Here is a 23,249-nt window from a genome sequence, read left to right as displayed (position 1 = left end):
ATATACCCCAGTATAAAACAATAAGTACATGGAGTGATTGTTTACGTTTATATCCTTTAAGGTGACCACATGATAAGATAAAACATTCCTATTTCTGCTGTCCCAGTCATCACAATATAAATTACATTGTTTACCTAAGTTAATGGATTAATTACTTATTTGTACAAAACAATTCTACTTGTTAATTATTTCCGCTTAAACAATACGAAGACACCGCCTTAACAGAACCAAACAAGTCCTGGTAGTTTCAATTAATTCAATGCAGACATTTCAACAGCCTGCTTGTATATTTGTGTCAGCTGTCTCTGAAGAGAGGTGAGTCTTTTCTAAGTTTGTATGTACTTTCTAAGTATATCTTAGACACCATGGACTGTGTTTCGGATGGCACGTTAAACTGTAGGTCCCGGCTGTCATTGAACATCCTTGGCAGTCGTTACGGGTAGTCAGAAGCCAGTAAGTCTGACACCAGTCTAACCAAAGGGTATCGGGTTGCCCGGGTAACTGGGTTGAGGAGGTCAGATAGGCAGTCGCTTCTTGTAAAGCACTGGTACTCAGCTGAATCCGGTTAGACTGGAAGCCGACCCCAACATGATTGGGAAAAAGGCTCGGGAGATGATGATGTCTCTGAAGAGAGGTAAGCCTCCAATTTCTTTAAAAGCTTGTGCATCTGCAGTGCATAATTCGAATTGACCGTACGTTCGTCCTGTACAAGTCTCTTGTGAATATTTAAAAAAAAAAATAGATAGAACATGATTTAGAAATTGTTATCCTACCCATATTTATTAATGCGTTCATAGAGGGTGGGTTCCGCGCGGCCTGATGTGCAGTGTGCGTTATTCCCAATATTTTGTCGTTATACCGGACACGATCTAAAAGTCACGGATAAAAATAATAAAAATGTAGGTAATAGAGAATTATTGACAATGCACTCGCTAATTCTAGCTTGAAGGTCAGTTTCTGCACACATTGAGACGAGACGTTTGGAGTTCGTGAACTAGTGGGATTGCTAATTATGACTTAATCGCGTATTTTTTGTTATTTATTTGGTGTGTTACGTTCAAGGTGGGGGCATTGACCGGCGGCGATATCTCGCGGAATTGGGTGAGCTGATATCACTCACTAACTGGAAACAGGTACTCAAAGATATTGAGATGTTAAACAATAAATAAAAAATAACAATACATCTGTTGTTTTGTGATCATTGTGTGTTTTACATGTAGGTTTTGCTTTTTATCAGATTTAGCCATAGAAAAGACCAAATTTTAAGTGGTGCCTAGGTACCTAGGGTATAACATTTCCGTTAGTGAATAATTTTGTGCATTCGTTTGTTTCGCTAGTGTTAATTTGTTCGTTAGCCTTTAATGTGAGTATGTAGAAATTGTATAGAATTAAATAAGATAACGAGTATTTACACGTATGTATATAGAAACGAACGTAAAACACAAATGCATTTTATTAAAAACTCGTTGATTAACGTTTTGAGGTCGTTTTTTGCAGTCGGTTGCAAATGCTTGGTGTTCAAGCTCCTCCGTTTCTGCATAATTTTATTTTCGATCGTATTACACGGTTCTGGTGTAGTAAACCACCCTTAAAGAAGTACAGGAGGTACCTAAAGTGCTACGTTTCAGGCAGGATGTCAATCTCCCTGGGCGCATGCGCGAGCTCGGGCGCGGCGGACGCGACCGTGGCCGCGGCTCTGCAGTTCTTTGCGGCCGCGCAGTGTCTGCTCAACGAGCCCTACCCCAGGCAGGCTGATGTTACTGGTAAGCTAAGCTCTTGTATATCTTCACTCAGTACCTATATCATATAGCAATCATAGTTATGCGGCGGTTATATGTGTAAAAAGCTGGTTACAAATTTTTTTTTGAACCTCGTGTTGCCACTTTATAAATACTTATCATATTGTGTTCTACTCATTGTGAATCGGCAATAAATAATAAAAAAATCAAGTAACAGTTGCAGACAGACTTGCATTTTTCTACAGTAAAAATGTTTATTACTCATAAAAACTTGGTGGTGTTGAGTGTAACGAGTTGGCGTTGTGTTGCAGACGGGGCGCACTTCGACTTCATCGTGGTGGGCGGCGGCAGCGCGGGCGCAGCGCTGGCGGCGCGCCTGGCCGAGCTGCCGCACTACGACGTGCTGCTGCTCGAGGCCGGGCCCGACCCTCCACACGAGAGCATCGTTAGTACACACGACTTCTTACAGCATTCTGCGTTTAGATTATGTGGCCATTTTTTGACTGGCTTATGTTAATTTAATTTAATTTATTTATTTAAATCAGGCATCTAAGGCCCATAGAAAATAGGCTATATAAATAAACACTTCATAAACGACATTCATTTTCAGTGTTAACAACTTCGTACGGCAGTACATAGAGGCACGGTCAACGATTACAGAGTAAGATATTATTATTCGGTTTTTCAGGTCCCAGGGCTCAGAGAATCCCTCAAAGGATCGCGTTACGACTGGAACTTCACGACCGTGGACGACGGCTACTCGAGCCAGGAGCTAGAGGGGCATCACCAGAAGCAGCCGCGCGGGCGCATGCTGGGCGGCAGCGGCTCGCTCAACGACATGGTGTACGCGCGCGGGCACCCCGTGGACTACGAGGAGTGGGCGCGCGCCGCCGGCAGCACCTGGAACTGGACCAACGTGCTGCCCTACTTCATGCGCACCGAGCGCATGACGGACGCGCGCATCGTCAACAACACCGAGCTCATGAAGTTCCACGGCACGCGCGGCGAGATCGAGGTGTCCGGTGCCGCCGCCACCGACGCGCCCAACACCAAGCTGCTCAACGCCTTCCGGGAGCTGGGCTTCAAGTTAGTCGACGACATGACCTACCCTTACAGCATAGGAGCCGGCAGGTTTTCGCACACCATCAGGAGTGGACGGAGGGACAGCTCGCTTACTGCTCTACTGAATAAAGTTCACAACAACAATCTTCACGTGCTTAAAAACACGTTAGTGACGAAAATCTTGATCGAAAACAACACTGCTGTTGGTGTGCAAGCACTGTCTGACGGGAAAGAGTTATTCTTTTATGCGGATAAGGAAGTCATTCTGTCTGCCGGTACTTTTAACACACCAAAGTTGTTGTTGCTGTCGGGCATCGGGCCGAAAGAGGTCCTAGCGGAATTTGAGATTGAGGCCGTTCAAAATTTGCCCGTCGGAGAGGGTCTGCAGGACCACGTTATGGTCATAAATTTTTTAGCTGCAGAAAACGGCACATGCGAGCGCAATGAGCGCGCCCAGGCTTTCGATGTCATCAAATACCTGTACGACCGCACAGGGTTCTTGTCTTATTCCGACAGCATCGGCGTGTACATGCCGCAGAATAACAAAGACCCCCACGTGCCGTACTTCGCCATCTACCCCTCCTGTGTACCGCAGGCGCTTATCACTCTACAGCAATGCACAAGTATACTGGGCTACACGAACGAGACCTGTGTGAAGCTCGTGAAGGAGAACGAGCAGCACGAGATCATAGTGCTCCCGGTGGTGTTACTGAAGCCCCGTTCGCGGGGTAAGGTGACCTTGCACTCTACTGACCCCACGCAGAACCCTAAGATCTGGTCTGGTACGTTCAGTGATCCAGCAGACCTGGATGAGTTTCCCGACGCGATCCAAATGGCGCTGTCTCTGATGAACACGACGTACTTCCGCGAGAAGGCAGCGCACGTGGTGGACATAACCCCGGCCGCGTGCGCGTGCGAGGAGGGCGCGGCGCGGCTGGCGTGCGCGGCGCGGGCGGCGGCGCTGCCGGCGTGGCACGCGGTGGGCACGGCGGCGCTGGGCGCGGTGCTGGACGCGCGGCTGCGCGTGCGCGGGCTGGCGGGGCTGCGCGTGGCGGACGCGAGCGTCATGCCGGCGGTGGTGCGCGGGAACACCAACGCGCCCGTCGTCATGCTCGCCGAGAAGGCTGCCGACTTCATCAAGGAAGATTACCAGATCTACGTTTGATGCGTTCTCATTTACGCTTTGATTATTCTATCGAGTTGATTCCATGCTAAACTCAATTGATATGCGTAGTAGCTTTTAAGTGACTCTGATTTTTTATTTTCTTTTTGACATAATTATTTTTGTTTAATCAATTTGTGAATTTATGTGGTACCTACCTTGCGTGATTCGACATGTACTTAATTTTTTTTTAGGAACTTGTGTTAGAATCATCCTCCGAGCCTTTTCCCAAACTATGTTGGGGTCGGCTTCCAGTCTAACCGGATTCAGCTGAGTACCAGTGCTTTACAAGAAGCGACTGCCTATCTGACCTCCTCAACCCAGTTACCCGGGCAACCCGATACCCCTTGGTTAGACTGGTGTCAGACTTACTGGCTTCTGACTACCCGTAACGACTGCCAAGGATGTTCAATGACAGCCGGGACCTACAGTTTAACGTGCCATCCGAAACACAGTCATTGGTGTCTAAGATATACTTAGAAAGTACATACAAACTTAGAAAAGTTGCATTGGTACTTGCCTGACCTGGAATCGAACCCGCGCCCTCGTACTCGAGAGGTTGGTTCTTTGCCCACTAGGCCACCACGACTCTAGAATAATCTTAGTGTTAGAATAATCTTTTTATTTTAGGATATGGTTTTCATGGTTTGACATTAAGTATTAATAGATTATATTCTTAAAATTTTTGCTACTTGTACCTACAGCTACGAAATGTACCTGTTCCACACATTGTAATTGTGTACCTACTGTAACGTTAGAGTTGTGAACTATCAGCTTCGCTGTAGAACAAAACTAATGTTTCCAATCTTTCGTTACACAGTACAAATTAATTCAGAAGGTTGACACAACTTTCTAAATACCTGCGCCTGAGTGTTGTCTGCACTTAGCGGTATTTTAAGACCCAGTGACTAGAAATCTATACATGTAAAAGTTTTAAAAACATTTAATAATTCAGCTTGTATGTGAATACGTATGTAACATGTAATGTTGTATTATGTCCTACCTTGTGGAACTCAACCTTCTGAACAATGTGTTATATTATGTATGCTTTTATTTGAATAAATAAACAGTATCTACTAAATACGTCGGTGTTATGATTGATACTTTCGAATGGTTACATCACAGCACTGAGTGTCAGGATGTGAGCTGATGTCTCGTCATAATCGAGTTTATATCGATAGCACAAACTGGGGAGCTCGTTAATAGTGAGATAGATATCGATTAGCTAACCTGACAAGTACGTAACTCATCTGCAGATTTAATTGTATTTGAGGAAGTTCGTTACAAAATTTGTTACATTAGTGACGTGAAAAACTACCAACATAGTGAACATGGTAGATAGTTTTTAGTCTTTGTTATTATAGCACGAATAGTGATTGATAAGCATCACGCGCTTAATTAAAGGACTGCTGTGCTTGGACCAGCATAACTATTCAATTGGTACATTAAAAAAAAACTGTCTCATTGTTAGTTGCACCACGTTACCCATGCTCTACCTATATCTTATCTATGAAATAATTGTGGTATAATGACACCAAGGAACTAGTATAAGTTATACCTAGATTTCTTAGGTTCTCCAATCTCTGTAATGGTGAGGGTAAGACGCAAACTTGGCTATAGTAAGCAAACCAACAGAGAAACTTGTAGATATTACATGTCAATCAATTGCCACTTAGTATTCTAACTAGGTACAATTAATTAAGCATATTCAAATGAGATTACGTTACGTAGGCTAATTGTTACAGACTAGTAAGGTTATCGTTTCTCCCCATCAAAGGCGCGGGAATGCAATGCGGTGTAACGCTAACGTAATCCGACGCGTTACGGTGTCGCACGATTCATGACTGATGACACTGGTGTAACAGCAATATTGCGTTATTACAGCTATTATGTATTGTGATGTAATTGTTTTAGGACTAATTTAGCACTAGAATTTCGGGTCAGTAAGTGGGTACCTAAAGCTCTTATACCTGTTGAAAGTCACAATCAATAGTCTGCTTCCTCCTGCCCTGTTCCCAATTTTATTTGGGGTCGGCGCAATATGTCATCCTCTTCCATTTTCCCCTGTCACTCGTCATACTGACACTCACTCCCTTCCTATTCATGTCATCTTTCAGGCAATCCATCCATCTTAGTCACAATCAATAGTAGTAAATGTTAAAATTCAGCTAATATTATAATAGGAACTACTCAGAAATGTATAAAATAAAAAACATTAAAGTAAAGTCGTAAACAAAACCGGACATATGAATCACGATTCACGACCAGCCTCAAATGGTGAAAGAAAACGTTCGTTCGCGAGGAAACGCATGCTAACCGAATGATATCGGGAAATGTCTTAATGTTGCGCTTTCGGTCACGCGAACTGCGAGTGACGCCTCCCTCACCAGGACCTGCGCGCACGCTGACACGATGCGGCGACGTGCACTTTTAAAGCTCGAATTGCCTACGTTTAAAATTAGGGGATAAACAGCTGACTTTAAAGAAACTCCAAAAAAAAATACCACAAACATCCGACACCACTATACCCTTCAAGTATGCATCGCACGCAGGTGCAAGACGCGCACGCGCCCCTTTCTCCTGTTCCGGCGAGGGCGGAAGTAGAGGTTGGTGCTCAGACAGCTGATTGTAACGGTTTGTCCCGACTGTCTCCGAGACGAGCCGTTTATTTTTGTAAGCGAAGGAAATCGGTGGGTTGGTCAGACAGTCTTGAGTCTACTGGCCTACATTGCAATGCCTAAGCAATTGCTGATGAAGGTAGATTTGTTTCTAATACCTACATATCTGTGGTTTCTGTTAAAAATGCTTATTTTTCTGCTGATAACTTGGCACGAATAGTTGTGCTGTAAGTTATTGAAAATTTTTGGGAGTCTTCTGTAGGTTTTGTTTGTGACATGACATTTATTAATAGGCTTCTGGACTCATGTATCCACATTTATATAAGAAGTTATGTGTGTTAGTGAACTCGCTACATGACTATTGTAAATGATTCACAATTATGTGAAGGCATTTAATATTACACAATTTCTATATGAAAGTTTTGGCTACAAAGAAAATACATTTACTTTCCTATGTGCATTGGTGCCAAATTTGAGAAGATTAATAGAATAATAGAAAAATTGGAGAAGATTCTTTATGTAGGTATTGATCGATGTTGATATGTCCATTAGCATCCGTGCATAAGTTCTCACAGGTAACAAAGTGTTATGACAATAGTGAGGTGGGAAGCGCACCGTTACAGCGCATCAGGTGTTTCCGCGCGGGACTGCCGACTGCAAGCTCACAGACAACATGGCACATTACCATTACTGCTGGTGACTGATCACTATTGTCTCGCAGGCCCGCCGCTAGCTGTTTGTTCGCCCGCGTGCAAAACTGATTATGCCGCCCTACGACTACATACGTTTTGACAAAAAATATATAAGGGGGGGGGGAGCGGATCCAGGGGGTCCGGACCCCCCGCGCCAATTCATATCCATCTTACTTGTCCAACAGACATGCACCGCTCTGATTGCAGAAAACCCACCTACTTTTGGATAAATAACTATTGCAATACATAACATACATTACACATAACTTTTTATTTACTTGAAATGTTCAGAGTAACCTAAGCAGTCCTGGGTTAGCCCATAAGCAAACTAAGCAATTGCTTAGGGCATCAATGCAGTGCAATCATTACCCAAGTGTATTACCCCTATGTATTGAAAGATTGTGATTAACTTAAACTAACGCACTTAAATATCTATAACAATGTTTAAAGTCAGTAAAATATGTTATTTGGTGGGTTTCCCGTTGAAAACTTATAAGGCACATGTCATATGTAAGGAAGCGCGAGCGGAGCGAGCGCGAAAATTTTTTAGTCTAAGGACACAAAACAAATAAAAACCACTGTAAATTAACAAAGCAAAGTCAAAAAGTAAGATATGCACAGAAGTGAAGTGCAAAAGCCGCGAGCGAAGCGAGCGCGATTTTTTCCTTAGAGTTTTCATGAAGTAAACATATTATCATAAAAAGCCATAACGGACGTGCGCGAAAAATGTTTTTTCGGAATTGAATGCCTCAACAATTAAACAAAGACAAAATGCGACATCTGACATGGAGCCGCGAGCGCAGCGAGCGCGAATTTTTTTGGGGATGCAAAGGGTGAAACAGTCAAAATTGATAGGAGACGATCAAAGCTAGGGCGGCTTTTTCTGAAATTTTATTGGTTTAATTTTGCCGCCCCCTAAATAGCATTTGCCCCACGCTACGCCACTGGTTGATCTTAAATCGTTTTTAAGAATCTTTAATTTTGAAAATGTCCTTTCAACAGATGTACCTAACTGAAACCGGCAGTGTAAGTAATATTCTTAGCGCTATTGCTGTGTTCGGAAATATTGAAATCAAATCATTAGTAAAAAGATATTGTATTTTTTAAATATTACGTGATAACTCGCTAGATTTGCCGCCCCCTAGGACGTGCCGCCCGCGTGCTGTGCACGCGCTGCACGCCCGCTTACGGCGGGCCTGTTGTCTCGGAAACTATGTTTCCTCCTGGGAAACATGCAGACTTCATATTTGAACTGTTGACTGTGTTTAAATTCTTGTTATCCTCTTAATTGTAGAAAAAAATATTGTGAATATGTAGATCATATCATATCTAATTCATTCATCTTACCATATCTAATTTATTCATCATTGTTAGAACACTAGAGTTAACCAATTTTTGTATACTGGTGGCGTGCTGGACAGTGCCTCTCTAATTACTTGCCGAACGCATGCATCACATGTGAGCTGCAGTGGGCCGCTGCAGCCGGCCAGCAGCGCCAGCACTTCCGTGAGACGCTTTCTCCTGCGCCCGCGCACCTCATCTGCTAAATACTGCCAGCTATCCTATAGCTTTCAGAGATGATCAGGTAATGCAATTCATCTTATCAAGTTTGAACATTTTTTAAAGAAAACTTGAATATTCAACCATTTCAGGGTAGTTGGTACCACTTATCGTATTTTCGGTTCATTCTGCTTTTATTTTGGATCTGAGAGTGATCTCGCCTACGCTAATGCACATAGTGGCGCGAACACATGGCGCGACGCCGAATCTGTTATCAATGAGCTATGGACAACAACATCAACAGACAGGTGCGCGACTTTCACCGCGCGCCTCAGTCGCCGCCGAGAGCCGAGCGCCGCGCACGCGCACACAGTGATGCGCCGACATGGCGGACGCCGAGCGAGCCGACACGTACGACGCGCGCGCCACCACCGCCACCGTCTCCAGCCTCAAGTCCGAGGACTCCACTGAACAGTTGATATGTAAAACCCCTCAGAAGAAAGTTAACAAAGTGAAAAAAGACAAGAGTGTAAGTTCTAAGAGTGTCGAAGCGGGCAGTGATGAGCCGACTCGCAGGCGCCTCGTGGTGTTCCTGGGGCTGGCGCAGGTGGTGCTGGGCGCGCTGCTGGTGGGCGCGGGCGCGCTGGCCGTGGTGAAGGGCGCGGCGCTCTCGCGCGTGGGCGCCGGGCTGTGGGCGGGCTGCGTGGCCGTGGTGGCCGGCGTGGTGGGCGTGCTGGCCGGCATCAACGACTGCTACGGCCTCAACGCCGGAGCCAATGGGTGAGTGAGCCACTCCGCCATGTATCACGCATGTCACTCGTCCGGAGAGAGTTCCACTGACTCAATTAATTCCAAGTTGTGAGTTTCTTCCGAAGCGCTATGTTTCACGCAGCAGAGCATGAATTGGCTAGTGAAACGACTGTTGCAATAAAGAAAATAATTAAATGCCACACAAATGAACAAATTACAAAATAAAACATTAGATCGCTTGCGTTGCTAAACTTAGATATAAACAATTTAGAATCTGTTGAAAGAGAAACTTTTCTTTATTACGATCTCGTACCTAACTAAGACGTAAATCAGAGAAAGTCATCTTTATAGTGAAATAAATAAACAAACAGGACTCGGCGTTACCTCGAGACTACTCTAAATACTTAACACTTCAGACTCGCTGGGCGACTAGAAATTGATGTCAATAATATTTTAATGGTGATCCAAAATGCGGGGTTACCAAGCTAACTATTTTTTGTAGAATATTTATAGGCGAGGAACTACTTTTACTGGAGTCTGCGAAACTAGTTTAGCGAAATCACGAGCGATGAAAAAGTTCAACGAACTAAAATGTGTGTCATCTGGCGAACTATATGTAGTTGCCTACCTGATACCTTTAATTAAATGATGTAGATTTTACATGGGACATGCCCTTACATACCTTTTCAAATAAGTTCATCTTAAGGCCATACAGTTTATGTAACTTTAAAAAATCTTGACATCTATGACTTTAAATGCCGTCATCTCACACTCACAGTTTTGTTAGCTAATCATAATAGTTGTTGAAATGCCAGCAAATACATGAGTTATCCACTAATATCCTGCATTCTGCAGTAGTTTAGTTATAATCCACATTGCATTTCTTTAGAAGTGCAATTAAACCAGCTTTATTACATATCTAATTCCTACCAAACAACAACTTACTGAAAAGCTTTACAGCTAAATAGAGGGAAGTCGATCACTCAATAAATAATACGTAATAACCAGATAAATAAATGCATTAATGAAACAATTACTGATGTTCAAAATCAGCGTTCAATTAATTTGATATTTCTAGAAGATGTCCAAACACGGAAACTGGGTATCTAATTATGAAATGAAAATTTATTGATTATTTATTCATAAAACTGCATTTTCAAGTTTAATACTATATTTGAATACGTAATTTTAAAGCTATAGTTTATAATATTTATTAGTTTATTGGTGTCTTAACAACTGTGCAATGAGAAAACATTTGAACACAATTCGCCAATGGCGGGTCCCATAGCGTTGCAACATTGTAATCTTCAAGCACATTAGGTTACCAAAACTGGCCACTCTGTGTCAAAACTGATTGATTCGTTCTAGACTTACAAACCACGCAAAGCAAACTTATACTCTACTCTTTATATTTTTAGTAAATTAATTTCAATACCTTCACAGAAACATTTCAATTGAAAACCCACAATGGTTAAAATATAGGGTCGTATTTTTTAAAACCTATAATAAATGCGTTCCTACATACAAAGATGGTAATCTAATGAGATCATAGATCTTCCTAAAGTTCTAAACAACGTACATTGAAGCCCCCCATGGCCACGAGCCAGCTAATTAAGCATCATCCATCAGTTTCGACAGCGATGGGCTGGTGATGCAACATTGATTTACTTTCATAACAAACAACAACGGCTTTGAACCCGCGACCTTTAGCAATCGACGTTACATTGCTCGGATACCTGAAATTGCTTGAAACATGGAAGTATTTGGAACACATTTCGGTACAAAAGGTTAATTGGCGTTTTCAGTTTTGAGGTTGCAGCAAAGCAGCTAAGTAATAAGAATTAAAAGAAGAAGAAAAGAAAGAAAACAAAAGAAATTCGTCGACTTTTGACTAGATTAACTATGTAATAATAACAAGTGTATCGGTGTTTACTCGCAAATCAATTATTTTTTAACTCGTACGATCCAAAAAGGCTTTCAACCATTCAAATTCCTTAAACCTGTCGCAGAATTTGCCCACATTCACACAATTAGTAGTACATCTGTGGGTTTTATAGACATCAATCAGTAGGTACAATAGTAGCACAGGTCGTTAACTATAAGAAAGCGCGAGAACTGGCCGCTCGCACCTGACCATAAATCCTTCAGACAGGAAATAGGAAATCAATGGTAGCATTCCGCAAACCCGTTGCCATGGCAACCAGGTTGTTGATGAAAGTCCATCGCTTTCTCCCGCGTGCAGTTACATCTTGTTCCTTATGTAATGAGTTAAGGTCGCGAGACTGAGGCCTGTGTTTTGGGTGATAAATTCAACGAAAATGCCAAAACTACGATGATGTCAGTGCAGTTAAAAGGTTCATCGGAATTTTTTTTTGAGATCCTGATTTTTCAGAAAATAATTAGATTTTATAATACTGCTTTGCTTTTTGTTGTACACATAGGTATATCATGAAGATTTGAACATAAGTGTTAAGTATATTTATTCTGAACTACACCATCCACTCCTATAGCCTAGAAAAATACAAAAACTTTTGCTCAATGTTTTGTTCTTACTAAGGTACGAGTAGGTCCATTTCTTCATTTCCTTCAATTAAGTTCTTGTATTTGCGAAGGAAATAGACAGTAAGTAACATATTATACATTTCCTTTGTCTGCACAGATATTAAGTTCACACAAATAAAAAAAATGCATTAAATGTGCTGGGATTGAGATCTCAGTGTTTGTAGACTGAGAATGCGTTATGCAGTATCTGCGGCGGAAACATATTAAAACAACATTAATTTGCGAGAGAAGTCTAGAATTTATTGTTACGGTAGCGACTGTTTGCATGCTAACACGCGTGGAGAGTAATTATGTAGACATACATTATGTAAAGCAAAGATAACATTTCTTCTGAACTTTCTGAAGATTCATATGTTCACGACATAACTTTGCAATTCTGATGATGGTCATATGACTCCTAGTGTATTCGTACAGACATTTTCGAGAAGTTTTTTTCTTGTCCAAAATTGGCTACTATTGACTTCATAATGATCAATAAATTAGAATAAAACCCTTCTGTGCATGAGTGAGGGGTCAATCAAATGGTTAACTCCAGAATTGCAAAGTTATTTGGCACGAACTATGTATATGCCTGGTCCATGACTTTCTTCTTTCACCAGGTCACTCAGGTTCATACCAGTGTAACAAAAACGTTTCACGTAATATAATTTCAAAGTCCATAAGTTTCCCGGCAAGAAGTGCGCAAGATGTATGCGCGGGAGCCATGCGCAGCGGAGCGTGGCGTGTTCCGCTGCGCGCGCGCCGATGTGAGTGCATATGACACCATGCACCTAGCACTGGCGAACTGGTGTAGTACGGATGTGAGACTATGGGAGTTTTTTATAGAAGACATACGGTCGGTCGGTATACCGGGGTGACTAGCTACTAGGGGAAAATATCGTGAGGAAGATACATTTATAACATAACTTATATATAACCGTATACAACACGTAACGTAATTAACGCACACCCTCAAACACGCCAATTAGAATATTATGTTATAATCATAATACATACACTGAATTTTTAATTTAACATGTATATGCATTGTTATTTACTAAATTAGTTATACCAATTCTTGGAGAACTTTTTGGTCATACTACTACGCACGCAAATATCGCGCCGCGCGCCGCTCGACTCGACACAACATAACGAAACTACGGAAAAAGCCGACAATACACGAAGTCTTATTACTTTGAGTTACGGTCTATTTGAATTTGTTTTGACTGTACAGGGTTAATATGACAATAATTTCCGTAGTTTTAATTATTTTTGGGATAAAAAATTACCTATATTAAAAATGATATAAATCGATTCAGTAAGCGATTCTGAATAAACTAATTTGAGGATGTGCGTTAATTAAGTTACATGATGTATATAACACCTGATAACTTAATTAATTGTTTTATTTCTCTATCATGGATTATTTTTTGTCCTTCACCTCCCTTAACCTTTTCCCTTAAAGTTTAGTTAACACATACATTCAAAAATAATAAAAATCCTAATGACCTGAGACCAAACAGACACCATGTCTAGTAGGAACACGTGAGGTGCAATGATGCGTCTCGTACCGTTGCGCGCGCTTCCTCGCGGCGCCCGCGCACTCGGCACCTAACTGTAGTCCATTGTCACGGAGCTGGGAACTGCTTCTGGAAGCTGGGAGATATGGGTATTGCAGCGCGTTTGAATGGTTTTTGTGACTATCTCCTTGTTTGACGTGGTCTCCCTCCATGGAAGTATAACAGTTTTGAATTACTTCTTGGAGGTTTTAAAGAGGTTTTTATCCGGTATATTTGAAATGTGTTTTCTGATTCAATTGATTATATTACTAATACCTAGTAGTCTTTAATACAAAATGTTAATTTTGTGTGTAAAATTGTTTGATGTCTATGTATTCAGAATTAGCCTTTACGTCTCTCCTTAACTGAAACTTGAAGTTTGCACAACCAGACGCGAGATTCACACATCCATGCGAATTAATTTAGCGTCCACCCAATACTAATTAAGATGTCTTATATCTGTTTATAAGCAAACTGTGAACAACATGACGAAATGCTGTTGTTTCGACACGACAGCAGTAACAAGTTAAATTGTAAGTTGTTGTCAATTCGGAGGCCGATAGCGTTATGTTAAATACGTCAAGCTGTCGGAGTAAGCTGTTTGCTGACATTTGTGGTCGGTGTCCAGCAAGCCGCGACACTTGACTGACGGAAATGTAGTGAATATTGGCAAGTTAATCTGCTGGACTTGTGTAACAATAGTCTCGTTCAGTTGGGAGTCGAAACCGCTCCTGTTATCGGCTACTGTGCTATACCACAAATTACTATAATAGGCTATACGTTACGAATTCAGTGCTCAGTTCTCTCACGATTTTTTCATTCTTGCACTTCACATTAGTTACTTCAATAAAAGAAATGCGGATTATTTCATTTAGGGCTACCCTTCGTTCCCAAGAACGAACGCGCTAAATATTGCCCGCAATATTAGTTTACTTATTTGTTACTTGATGAAATGGTCACAATTAAGTTAGGCAGCTATAGGCTTCGCAGTAACCCATATCTTGAGTTCTCACGCAACACAGGAGATGACAGCATACGACTGTCGCAGAAAGAAACCAGTGGTTCCTGTGTTCATACGCGGTGACAAGCTACGCACTTTGTATGTTCTGTTTATCTCAATACTCTAATAATCATGCACTACACTTACTACATGTAGCATGGAATTAAATTAACAAAAATAAAAATGTTAAAGAAAACAAGTAATACAAAAAATAACAATTTGTAGTTCACTATTACCAATTAATTGCACCATGTTACATAATTTAGTTAAGCTGAAATAACGATGTCGGTCTAATCGTATTTTAAATATCATTAGATTGCTGTTGAATGTAAGCTTATCGTATGCAGACAGAACGTATAAATGACATAAACTATCAGCGACGTAATTCAGAAATTGAAGAACGACTGCAGGCTTTTCAATTTGGAAATTGCTCCCCGGGTTGATGTTTATGATAGACATTTCTCAAGAGCTCGACAACGGGGATCCTTCTCAAGAAGTGGAATCTATTCAATATTTAATTCTCATAGACTTGCTAACAAGTACTTTGAATAATTGAGATTGTAAGTCTGAACTACTGAATACGAGACTTTCTGAAAGCACACCGAGTTTATTGCTCAGGCTTGATTTATTGTGACTTCGTGCTAAACCTCACAATTTGAGAACTTTCTTGAATTCCACCTAGGTTATTGAATGTGGCTAAATACTCCTCTGCCGGGGTCTTATTGCCTCAACCTTTTAGTTATTTCTGCAATAAAACGAAAATTAAACAAGTTACAATACTAGTTATATGAATATAAACATAAAAGTAGATAGGATGCCTCCACAACAAGTGTATGTAGCGCATCATATGCTTTCACTCGCGCGCGACACGTTACATCACACGAGCGAATTTGTGTCATAACGTCATCCACTCACGGTCCATTTTCAATTGACAATGACGAGAGAAAATAATTAGTAAGTAAAGTGCCGAAAGGAAGATTACAGCGATCGGTGATGATGAACGTTGCGAGTCGCGATTTAGTTAAGATAAACTGTTAAATGATTGGCTGAGCGATCACGGAGCCTGTAATGGAATCTCGTAATAGGTGCTCTGGAGTCGTTTCTATCTGTAGTGAGATTTCTTCACGAGGTGAGATGTCTGAGCGCGTGCTGACGTCACAATCTGTTGAGAGTGCCGCACGTTACGATCGTTCACGATTTATTAATGGATACGTCACGTGGACTAAACATAAACACATTTCTCTTGAATTAACTATCAGTTTCAAAACTTCTTGTTTTTCCTCGCGGTAAGTTCCCACGCCGACGGGACCTTTAATCATCATCAGCATCGGCTATCAGTTTATCCTCGACTTAGCTCAGTGAAAGCTTAGTTTCACGACCTTTAATGTTGTGATAATCTTAATACTGTGTACCATGTATTTTTGTTATTGTTAGAAAAACAACCATATCCTCACAGACAGATAATGTTATAGGAAAGTAGGACAAAGCAATGGCAGGTAGTGCTGTGTTTATACATATTTTGTAATAACTATAAACTGAAACTCATGTGTCTGACTATATTTTTTTGAGGTATTGATTGTGGTGTGTGTAAATATGGTAATAATGCCCCATACGAAAGTACCATGATATATTGTTATTTGACAACGCACTCCCCGTAATGAGACAACCTTCCACTCTACATGAGCATGCCCTCAGGGAGTTCCATCGCCATCCTTATGAACAGCTATCGAGCAACACTTTCTCTCGGCTCTTAATTATTAGTTTTATATCGAAAGATCGATGACTATAGCGTGGCCTCGATCGCGAGCCAATAATTAAACTCCAATACCTATTAACTTTGTGGTTTACATTTAAATAACGAAGACTTGAAATTAATTTGTCTAATAACTTATGCTTATCTTAGTTTTGACCACTTACCACCAAAACACAATGACTTAGGTTTGTCTATAAAACTCTGGCAGCTGCAGGTGCCATATCAGTCAGGGTACAGGAGATCAGACATTTATGAAAAAGAAATAAACCTTAAGATTTATATTAGTAGGTAAGTCAGATACATTCTATACTTAATTGAACAAATGGACCGAAGAACTTTCGCTGTTCAATTACGGAGAGGTCACAGTTCAATCCGGAGTCACGACAGCGATGGCACTGCGCATCAGCCTGTACACAGTGCTCGGCGCACGCGCAGCCATAGCTGCGTCCTTTGTTATACGCTTCAGAAGACGTGTCTCTAGTGTAGTAGATACCATTGCCTTAATGCTAATTGAAAGGTTAATTGGCTATTTATGTAATGTAAGCCTTTATTGAACATCATTTTAATGATGCTGGGGAGTTGGTTACGTCACTGCTTTTACTGGCGGACTACTTGAGAATTCCACTTTAATTATCACAACTACCATAGTTAAAGTGGAATTTTCAGAGTCTCTAACTTTGATGTCTGAAAGCTATTTCCTGCAAGTATTTTGTGCAATGCACACAAGACAAAAGTTATTTAAGTTCATGGCAATAACTTGAAGTATAATGTGATCCTGTAAAATATATCCTACGCGAATTTACAAAACTATAATGTTTAGGTCCTGAAATAAAACAATTTACCAAACGGTATTATTTAAGCTTTTCAAGCAACAAATAAAACGGAACATCCTCCTCAAAGTCTCCGATATTTTCGTAATTTTCCGACCACTAGACTGACAAACCTGTTTGTTCCAGGAGTCCCCTACTGACAGCATTCCTGGCGCTGTCGCTGCTGTGCCTCGCGTGCGGCAACAGCGCCGCCGTGCTCGCCGCCACCGGCTTGCAGCGCGACTCGCTGCGCCAGCCTACAGCGCACGCTAGCTTCGAGGTGAGGGTGACATCATCATAGGAGTATTATAACATGGAGTATTTGTTATGGTACCATTTCTTCTTCCCAGCAAAAACACATAGGAAGTGGTGAAGGGCGGGCGTTTTGAGGGCTGTCTTTTGTATATTTGACGTTCAAAAAGTGCTGATTTCCAGCTTTCTTTGAATAAATAACTTTTGATTTTGATTTGATTGAAGGACAGATTAATTGGGGACAAAGCTGTTAAGAGATTTATAGCTTTATATCAAGGGTTAGGTCAATACGTGGGACGGTAATGCATGCGGTGCGCATTTTTTGCCAATTTTAAATGTACTGACTGCGGCATATTTTTTTTCTTAATATAAAACATTTTCAATTTGCAAACTGATCTTGAAGTATGTTAGCAAATAAAAGAAAATACATTTAACGTTTAATGTGTTTTTAATAACCAATTTGCATGATAAAGCAGACACCAAGTATCAAGATCCGTTGGCCAGCTCAAGAATAGTGAAACTTTTAGCGGACGAAGATAAAATATTTTCCAGTGCAGTGCACATAATTGATTCAATTAAACGTTATCGACATTAGCATACAATCTGACATTACATCGTGAGCTATTTATTGGCGGTTGGGCAAGCCGCCGTACACTTGCTTGCATAAATAACTGGCAATCAGTCGCGCCTATTTGTACTTCCACGGCAGATATATGGAGTAGAAAAGTGCAAAAGGTTCACTTACTAAATGTCTGATAAGACGAACGTGTTACACAGACACTTTAGTGCAACATTCAAATATTTATTCACTCTTCTATCTGCATAAATCCGTAAGAGCAGGTTGTTCACTATTGTTGGTCATAGGCAAATTATACGACTTGGCAAGAATGTGACACTTATCTTCTACGTATCTCACGTAACGAATGCAATCTATGAAGTAAGTTAGATATTTTAATAGAATTACACGCCACTCGCCAGTCGATCAACACGCGTCACCATGACGCAAACTTAGAATACTATTCATAAAGAGGAAAACATTTCGTATCATTAGCATGATCTAGTCAGTTTCTCTCGTAAAATACTTTAATTTATTACTTCTCAATTATCTATTTAGAATAACAAAAGATTCTTTGATTTGCATACTTGAAATTGATTCGATCTGTAGTTATGTAAATCAATCTAATTTGTTTTATGTTGTTGTGTGAAAACTAATGTTATCGAAACCGTTTAAAGATATATTTCCTCGGGTAAATAACTTTCATTCTGTAACTAGAAAATAATTTATGAGGAGTACGTAACAGTACCATGCGGATAGGCAGTCATACAGTAACATATTGCAGCATCACTCAGCATACACCACATGTTACGAAACTCACAGCTAACTTACTCTAGGAACTAAACAAATTACTTAACTCAAGCACTCACGTTAAGTATTTCCTTATTTCTGCGAGTATTTACGTGCAGTTAGGTAAATACTGTCTGTTTGTTGTCGGCTTGTCGTGTAGGGAGCCAATCGAGGGTGGCTCTTCAGTTGTTCTGAGAGCCTTTGTGGTGGCCGTCATAAGGCGACTGTTACGGAACATAGCATATGTAAAGGCTTTACAGCTCTTTAGAAGAGGTCGGCCACTCTACAAAAGTGAATAGGCTGTACTCATACATTTATTTATTATTCACTTATATTGAAGTTTCTCTATTTTCATCTTTTATTGGCACACGTGCCGACGCCTCACACACTTTTATCATAAGTTAAGGAAACCCTAATACATGATTCAAAAGCTTTGTTGATCGCTAAAGACATAGGCATCGAATTATGGCATGCATACCTACTTAGTAGCGACAGGCTCATTCAGTAGTTTAGCCGAATGTTCTGTTAATATTGTGCACGACAACATTATTAAACTGCATAAAATGCATTACATTGGCATAAGGTTGTTCGCCATGTGGGCTAATGAATACAACATGAGTATACAGGCACATAGATAGTAGATGAGTGCGCTGGAGCCTCCAGCCTTGGTCCACATCGCGAGACGTGACATCTTGATAGATAAACGTACATTTAATTATTAGTTAAATGGCATCGCTTTAAAGCCTTGCGTAGCGAAACTATTCAGCATCATAAACGCTAGATAGTTCAGTTTTTTTAATTTTTAAAAGTTGTAGAGATATTTGCAATTTATATGTGATTGTGTAGAACACGTATCTGCAGTTAAACGAACTTACAACATAAATGAAGTTGTTCAACAAATAAAATTAATTAGCCACTCAAGATGAATAAACTAATAGATATTATCAAGATTATCTGCACACTGCACTGCGAAAACTTCACACGCTCCTTCTGAAATACATCAAAATAATTGCTAAATAAACTATGAATCACATATGCACTTTAACCGTGCACTGTAATTTCTGAGATTAGCGACATATAAGGTTAATATCGGGTGCAAGCGAGCGGATGTTAGAGGCGGTCAAGGCTGACATTGGCCGGTGCTGGCTGGCTATTACGCGTACTGCCGCGAGTCACGGCAGATGTTACGTGTGTCGCTAACTACTGCTCGATGTAATCATGTGAAGCACGATGATGCGCGGGTTGTGCTGATTGCCAAGCCGTGACTCAAGTCGCTCCAAAAATGTGATGTATGTCTGTTGTGTGTATGTTTGCGAATTACCTACTAATTGTAATAATTGTACATAAGTACATTAGCTAATATATTAGGTAACCTTGATGTAAATCATGATGTGAAGTTAAACATATTTTTGTAAAAGAAGAGTTGTAAAACGGCGCTTTCAAAATCTATTTTGTGTTAGTTTTTCATTTGAAGCTCATCAGCAGTTTTTCTTTGCTCTCCAAAATCGTCTAGTTACCATCAAATAGTTGACGCAAAAACTGCAATAAAGGTCATTGCACTGTTACAACTTCATTAAGAATTAAGAACAAAACGTAACGGTGCACAAAAATAAACTAAAAAGAAACATTAAGATACGGTAGGAATTACTGTACTTAGGCGGATTCTAAATAGTGAGGTTTTTCATTAAATAACGGTTTTTCATGTAATTACACGATTTTGTAATAAGACTTAATGATATGTGAAGAATTTCACGCCTAACGGCTATGTATGGATTCTGTATGGGATTATGGTTTCTCCCATCTGTATTTGCCATGTGACGGGAACAATGTATGTACGCAGCGGATAATCTCGTCTCAGCGGTATAAAAGTCAAACGATATGTATTTACGACATCATTCTTTGTTCAAGAAGCATTTTCCACGCTTTTATGTGAATGTTGAACATGCAGACAGAAGCTAACTAACGCTATTTATTGATTGGAAACATCAAAGAATTTCATTGTTTTGTACATAATCAACGTACCGCTGGGGGAATAAAAATGTTGATTGCGTTTAGAACACTGTTCATTTCAACTGTAACAAACTCCATATTTAACAATAAACCTTTAACGATACAACGTCAATTTGTCAATTAATGAGATGTTCTTTAAAAGTGAAAAGTACCGTAATATGTGAATAATGGTACTTCAATAGCGGCTGTACTTATTTAGATGTAATACATTCATGGTGTTGATTACTGAACAATACCGACAAATGAAGTGATGATGGGATGTGGCTGTGTAATGATGGTGGTCGTTACCAAGGCTTAAAGGTCATTTTTATAATAACACATTTGCTGCCTCACTTATGTAATCCCTGTACAGTTCAGAGAGTGAGGTCATTTTAAAAAGACGATTTTAATTAACATTGGATTTTTTCATGACTATAATCCAGAGGTGTGCGTTTGCGTTTGCGTACAGAAAAGTTGTAAGAAATTACAAAACACGTACTGATAATACACTTACTTTAACATTTGCAATTTAAACGTTTATTTCCTCCCCTAGGATGAAATGGAAGCGTGGACGCCAGTCCTCACAAACATCGCCCTCCTCATCATCGCGAGCGTGCACTGCGTGGTGTGCATCATCAGCATCGCGCACGTGGCCAAGCGCGTGTGTCCGTGCCTGCGCCCCAAGCAGCCCTTCGACCACAACCAGTTCGAGCCGGGCGCTCCGCCCCACCAGCTCGTCATCAAGGTGGACGATGTAGCGTATGCTCAGGATGCGGAGAGAGCAAGGCATCACGAGCTCTGCAAGGAGTTAGAGGTTAAACTGCAGGGGGATACTATGAAGAAGAAGAAGGTGAGCTTTTGTTGATTATGTTTGGTATTACGTGGAATGTGTTTACAAACAATGACTTAGAATCTAGTATTGAAGAGATAACTTGTCTAGAAAACGTTATGTTTATGCCCCACGAAGTTCTATGTTCTATGGAAATGTTGTGCTATATGGGTGCATCTGACATCAGACTAAGCAGCCTTAACCCTTTGTATGGCGGTGCGCCCAATTAAATTTCTATTGTTCTCTAATTAGCGACGTTCAAGAGGTTAAACTAACGTTATAAAAAAGGGAACATGAAATTATACCTTACCACTTGTATCAAGTTCCTCACAAAAGTTTCGTTTCTAGGAGGAGCCAGAATTCGGCAGCGCAAACAGCAAGGAGAAGCTGGTGTCTCGCTGGCTGGGGCGGCAACAGACACCGGCGGGACCCACGGGACCCGCTGTGGCGGCGGGGGCCCCGGCGGTGCTGGTGGGCCCGCCACCCGCCGCGCGCCGCCGCGGCGTGCGCAAGCCGAGGAAGCCGCCGCCGCTCGTGCTGCTCCCCGCGCACCCCGCTAGCACGGTATGTGGAAACTTATTTACGACTTGAGATTATGATTAGTGCCTCAGTGCTACAAACTTCTTGAATTATTAGGTGATAGTACGACTTTTGGAACTGCATATTATGTAGGATTATAGTGAGATATGCGCAGAAGTCTTTTCAGTGCACTTTATTTCGTAATTGACGTTTGGAATCTACGTTAAACGCTTAGCAACTGCAATGTAGGTGACATGAGTGATCGATCGGTCTGGTGTAAATGATATTTATGGCTCATTAATATTAATCAAGTCTCGAAAAAATATATAATTGCATTTAAACCGTTTACTTAAACAATGTGAAATTAAAACATGTTTGACAAATGATTTATCGCCTTCTTATCTGAAACGTAAAAAGTTACACTGATCGTGTAGTTTTCATTAACTTTACGTGTAAACATTTAGCTGAAGTTGTTTATTCAAATGAGCAGTTTTTAGGCTGTATCGCTTAGCATCCGGTTACAGGTAACGACTAGCGATGCGTAACTGACATGATATAGCGTTTCATTGCCATTCATGTCTTTAATTTATACAAATGCGTTGCGTTCTAAGTATTTCGACTTTACCGGGACCAGGATGATGACCAAAAGGTCACCTCTAGGTATTCCTAGAGCCCTGTCTAATCCCACGGGAAACGCAAGGTTCATTATTTCTATCATAAAATCCCACTATATGTCAGTTAACATCAAAAAATACCGTCACGAGTACTTTGCTACGAGCCTAACGCGACTGCTCATACAAAAGACATCAACGCGCTGTTCTTATATTTTCACAATTCGTCATGGGAAAGGCAATGCTACGTTCACCATGATTAACTTCAATCAAGGACAATGTTTTTATTTTCTGTTCATTATTTAGGTACGCTAACTACTTGATCATTAACAACACTATAATTGATCCATTTAAATTACATAAGTAATTTTACTATTTAAAAAAATAAACTTAATTTGAAGAATTTACTATGGCATTTATGATAACTTTTTATGCATTTGTTGAATTATTATTGACTGGAGACACTCCAGACTCTACAAGTAGGTGAAAATCTTCTGAAAATCCGAACAGTCGTTTATT

The 23,249-nt window shown here is 40.7% G+C and overlaps 2 protein-coding genes across 3 annotated transcripts in view; both read left to right on the top strand.

The window, feature by feature from the left end:
• The first annotated feature begins 1,633 nt into the window (after positions 1–1,633).
• LOC124633550 (ecdysone oxidase-like) lies at positions 1,634–5,046 on the top strand. The gene is made up of 4 exons (XM_047168815.1): positions 1,634–1,763; positions 2,051–2,184; positions 2,428–4,163; positions 4,568–5,046. The coding sequence occupies exons 1-3, from the start codon at positions 1,634–1,636 to the stop codon at positions 3,964–3,966; spliced, it is 1,803 nt and encodes a 600-aa protein (XP_047024771.1). The 3' UTR covers positions 3,967–4,163; positions 4,568–5,046.
• A 4,072-nt stretch (positions 5,047–9,118) lies between these two features.
• LOC124633007 overlaps positions 9,119–23,249 on the top strand; it is a 63,284-nt gene continuing 49,153 nt past the window's right edge. For both annotated transcript variants that reach the window (XR_006984697.1, XM_047168086.1), the window contains exons 1-4: positions 9,119–9,553; positions 17,333–17,465; positions 21,325–21,621; positions 21,949–22,164. Coding sequence is in view for 1 of the 2 variants with exons in the window: in XM_047168086.1 (XP_047024042.1) it covers positions 9,159–9,553; positions 17,333–17,465; positions 21,325–21,621; positions 21,949–22,164 (1,041 nt within the window). In the remaining variant the exon portion in view is untranslated. The remainder of the gene's footprint in view (positions 9,554–17,332; positions 17,466–21,324; positions 21,622–21,948; positions 22,165–23,249) is intronic.

The sequence above is a fragment of the Helicoverpa zea genome, chromosome 9 (assembly GCF_022581195.2).
Source record: "Helicoverpa zea isolate HzStark_Cry1AcR chromosome 9, ilHelZeax1.1, whole genome shotgun sequence".
Taxonomy (NCBI): domain Eukaryota; kingdom Metazoa; phylum Arthropoda; class Insecta; order Lepidoptera; family Noctuidae; genus Helicoverpa; species Helicoverpa zea.
Note: the sequence above shows the minus strand (reverse complement) of the source record. Positions and strands in the feature narration are given on the sequence as shown.

Excerpts from the sequence above, each read along its gene's own strand:
- LOC124633550 (XM_047168815.1), top strand. The coding sequence starts at position 1,634 with ATGTCAATCTCCCTGGGCGCATGCGCGAGCTCGGGCGCGGCGGACGCG. Across the intron at positions 1,764-2,050 it reads CAGGCAGGCTGATGTTACTG|ACGGGGCGCACTTCGACTTC; the intron begins GTAAGCTAAGCT and ends GTTGTGTTGCAG. Across the intron at positions 2,185-2,427 it reads ACCCTCCACACGAGAGCATC|GTCCCAGGGCTCAGAGAATC; the intron begins GTTAGTACACAC and ends TCGGTTTTTCAG.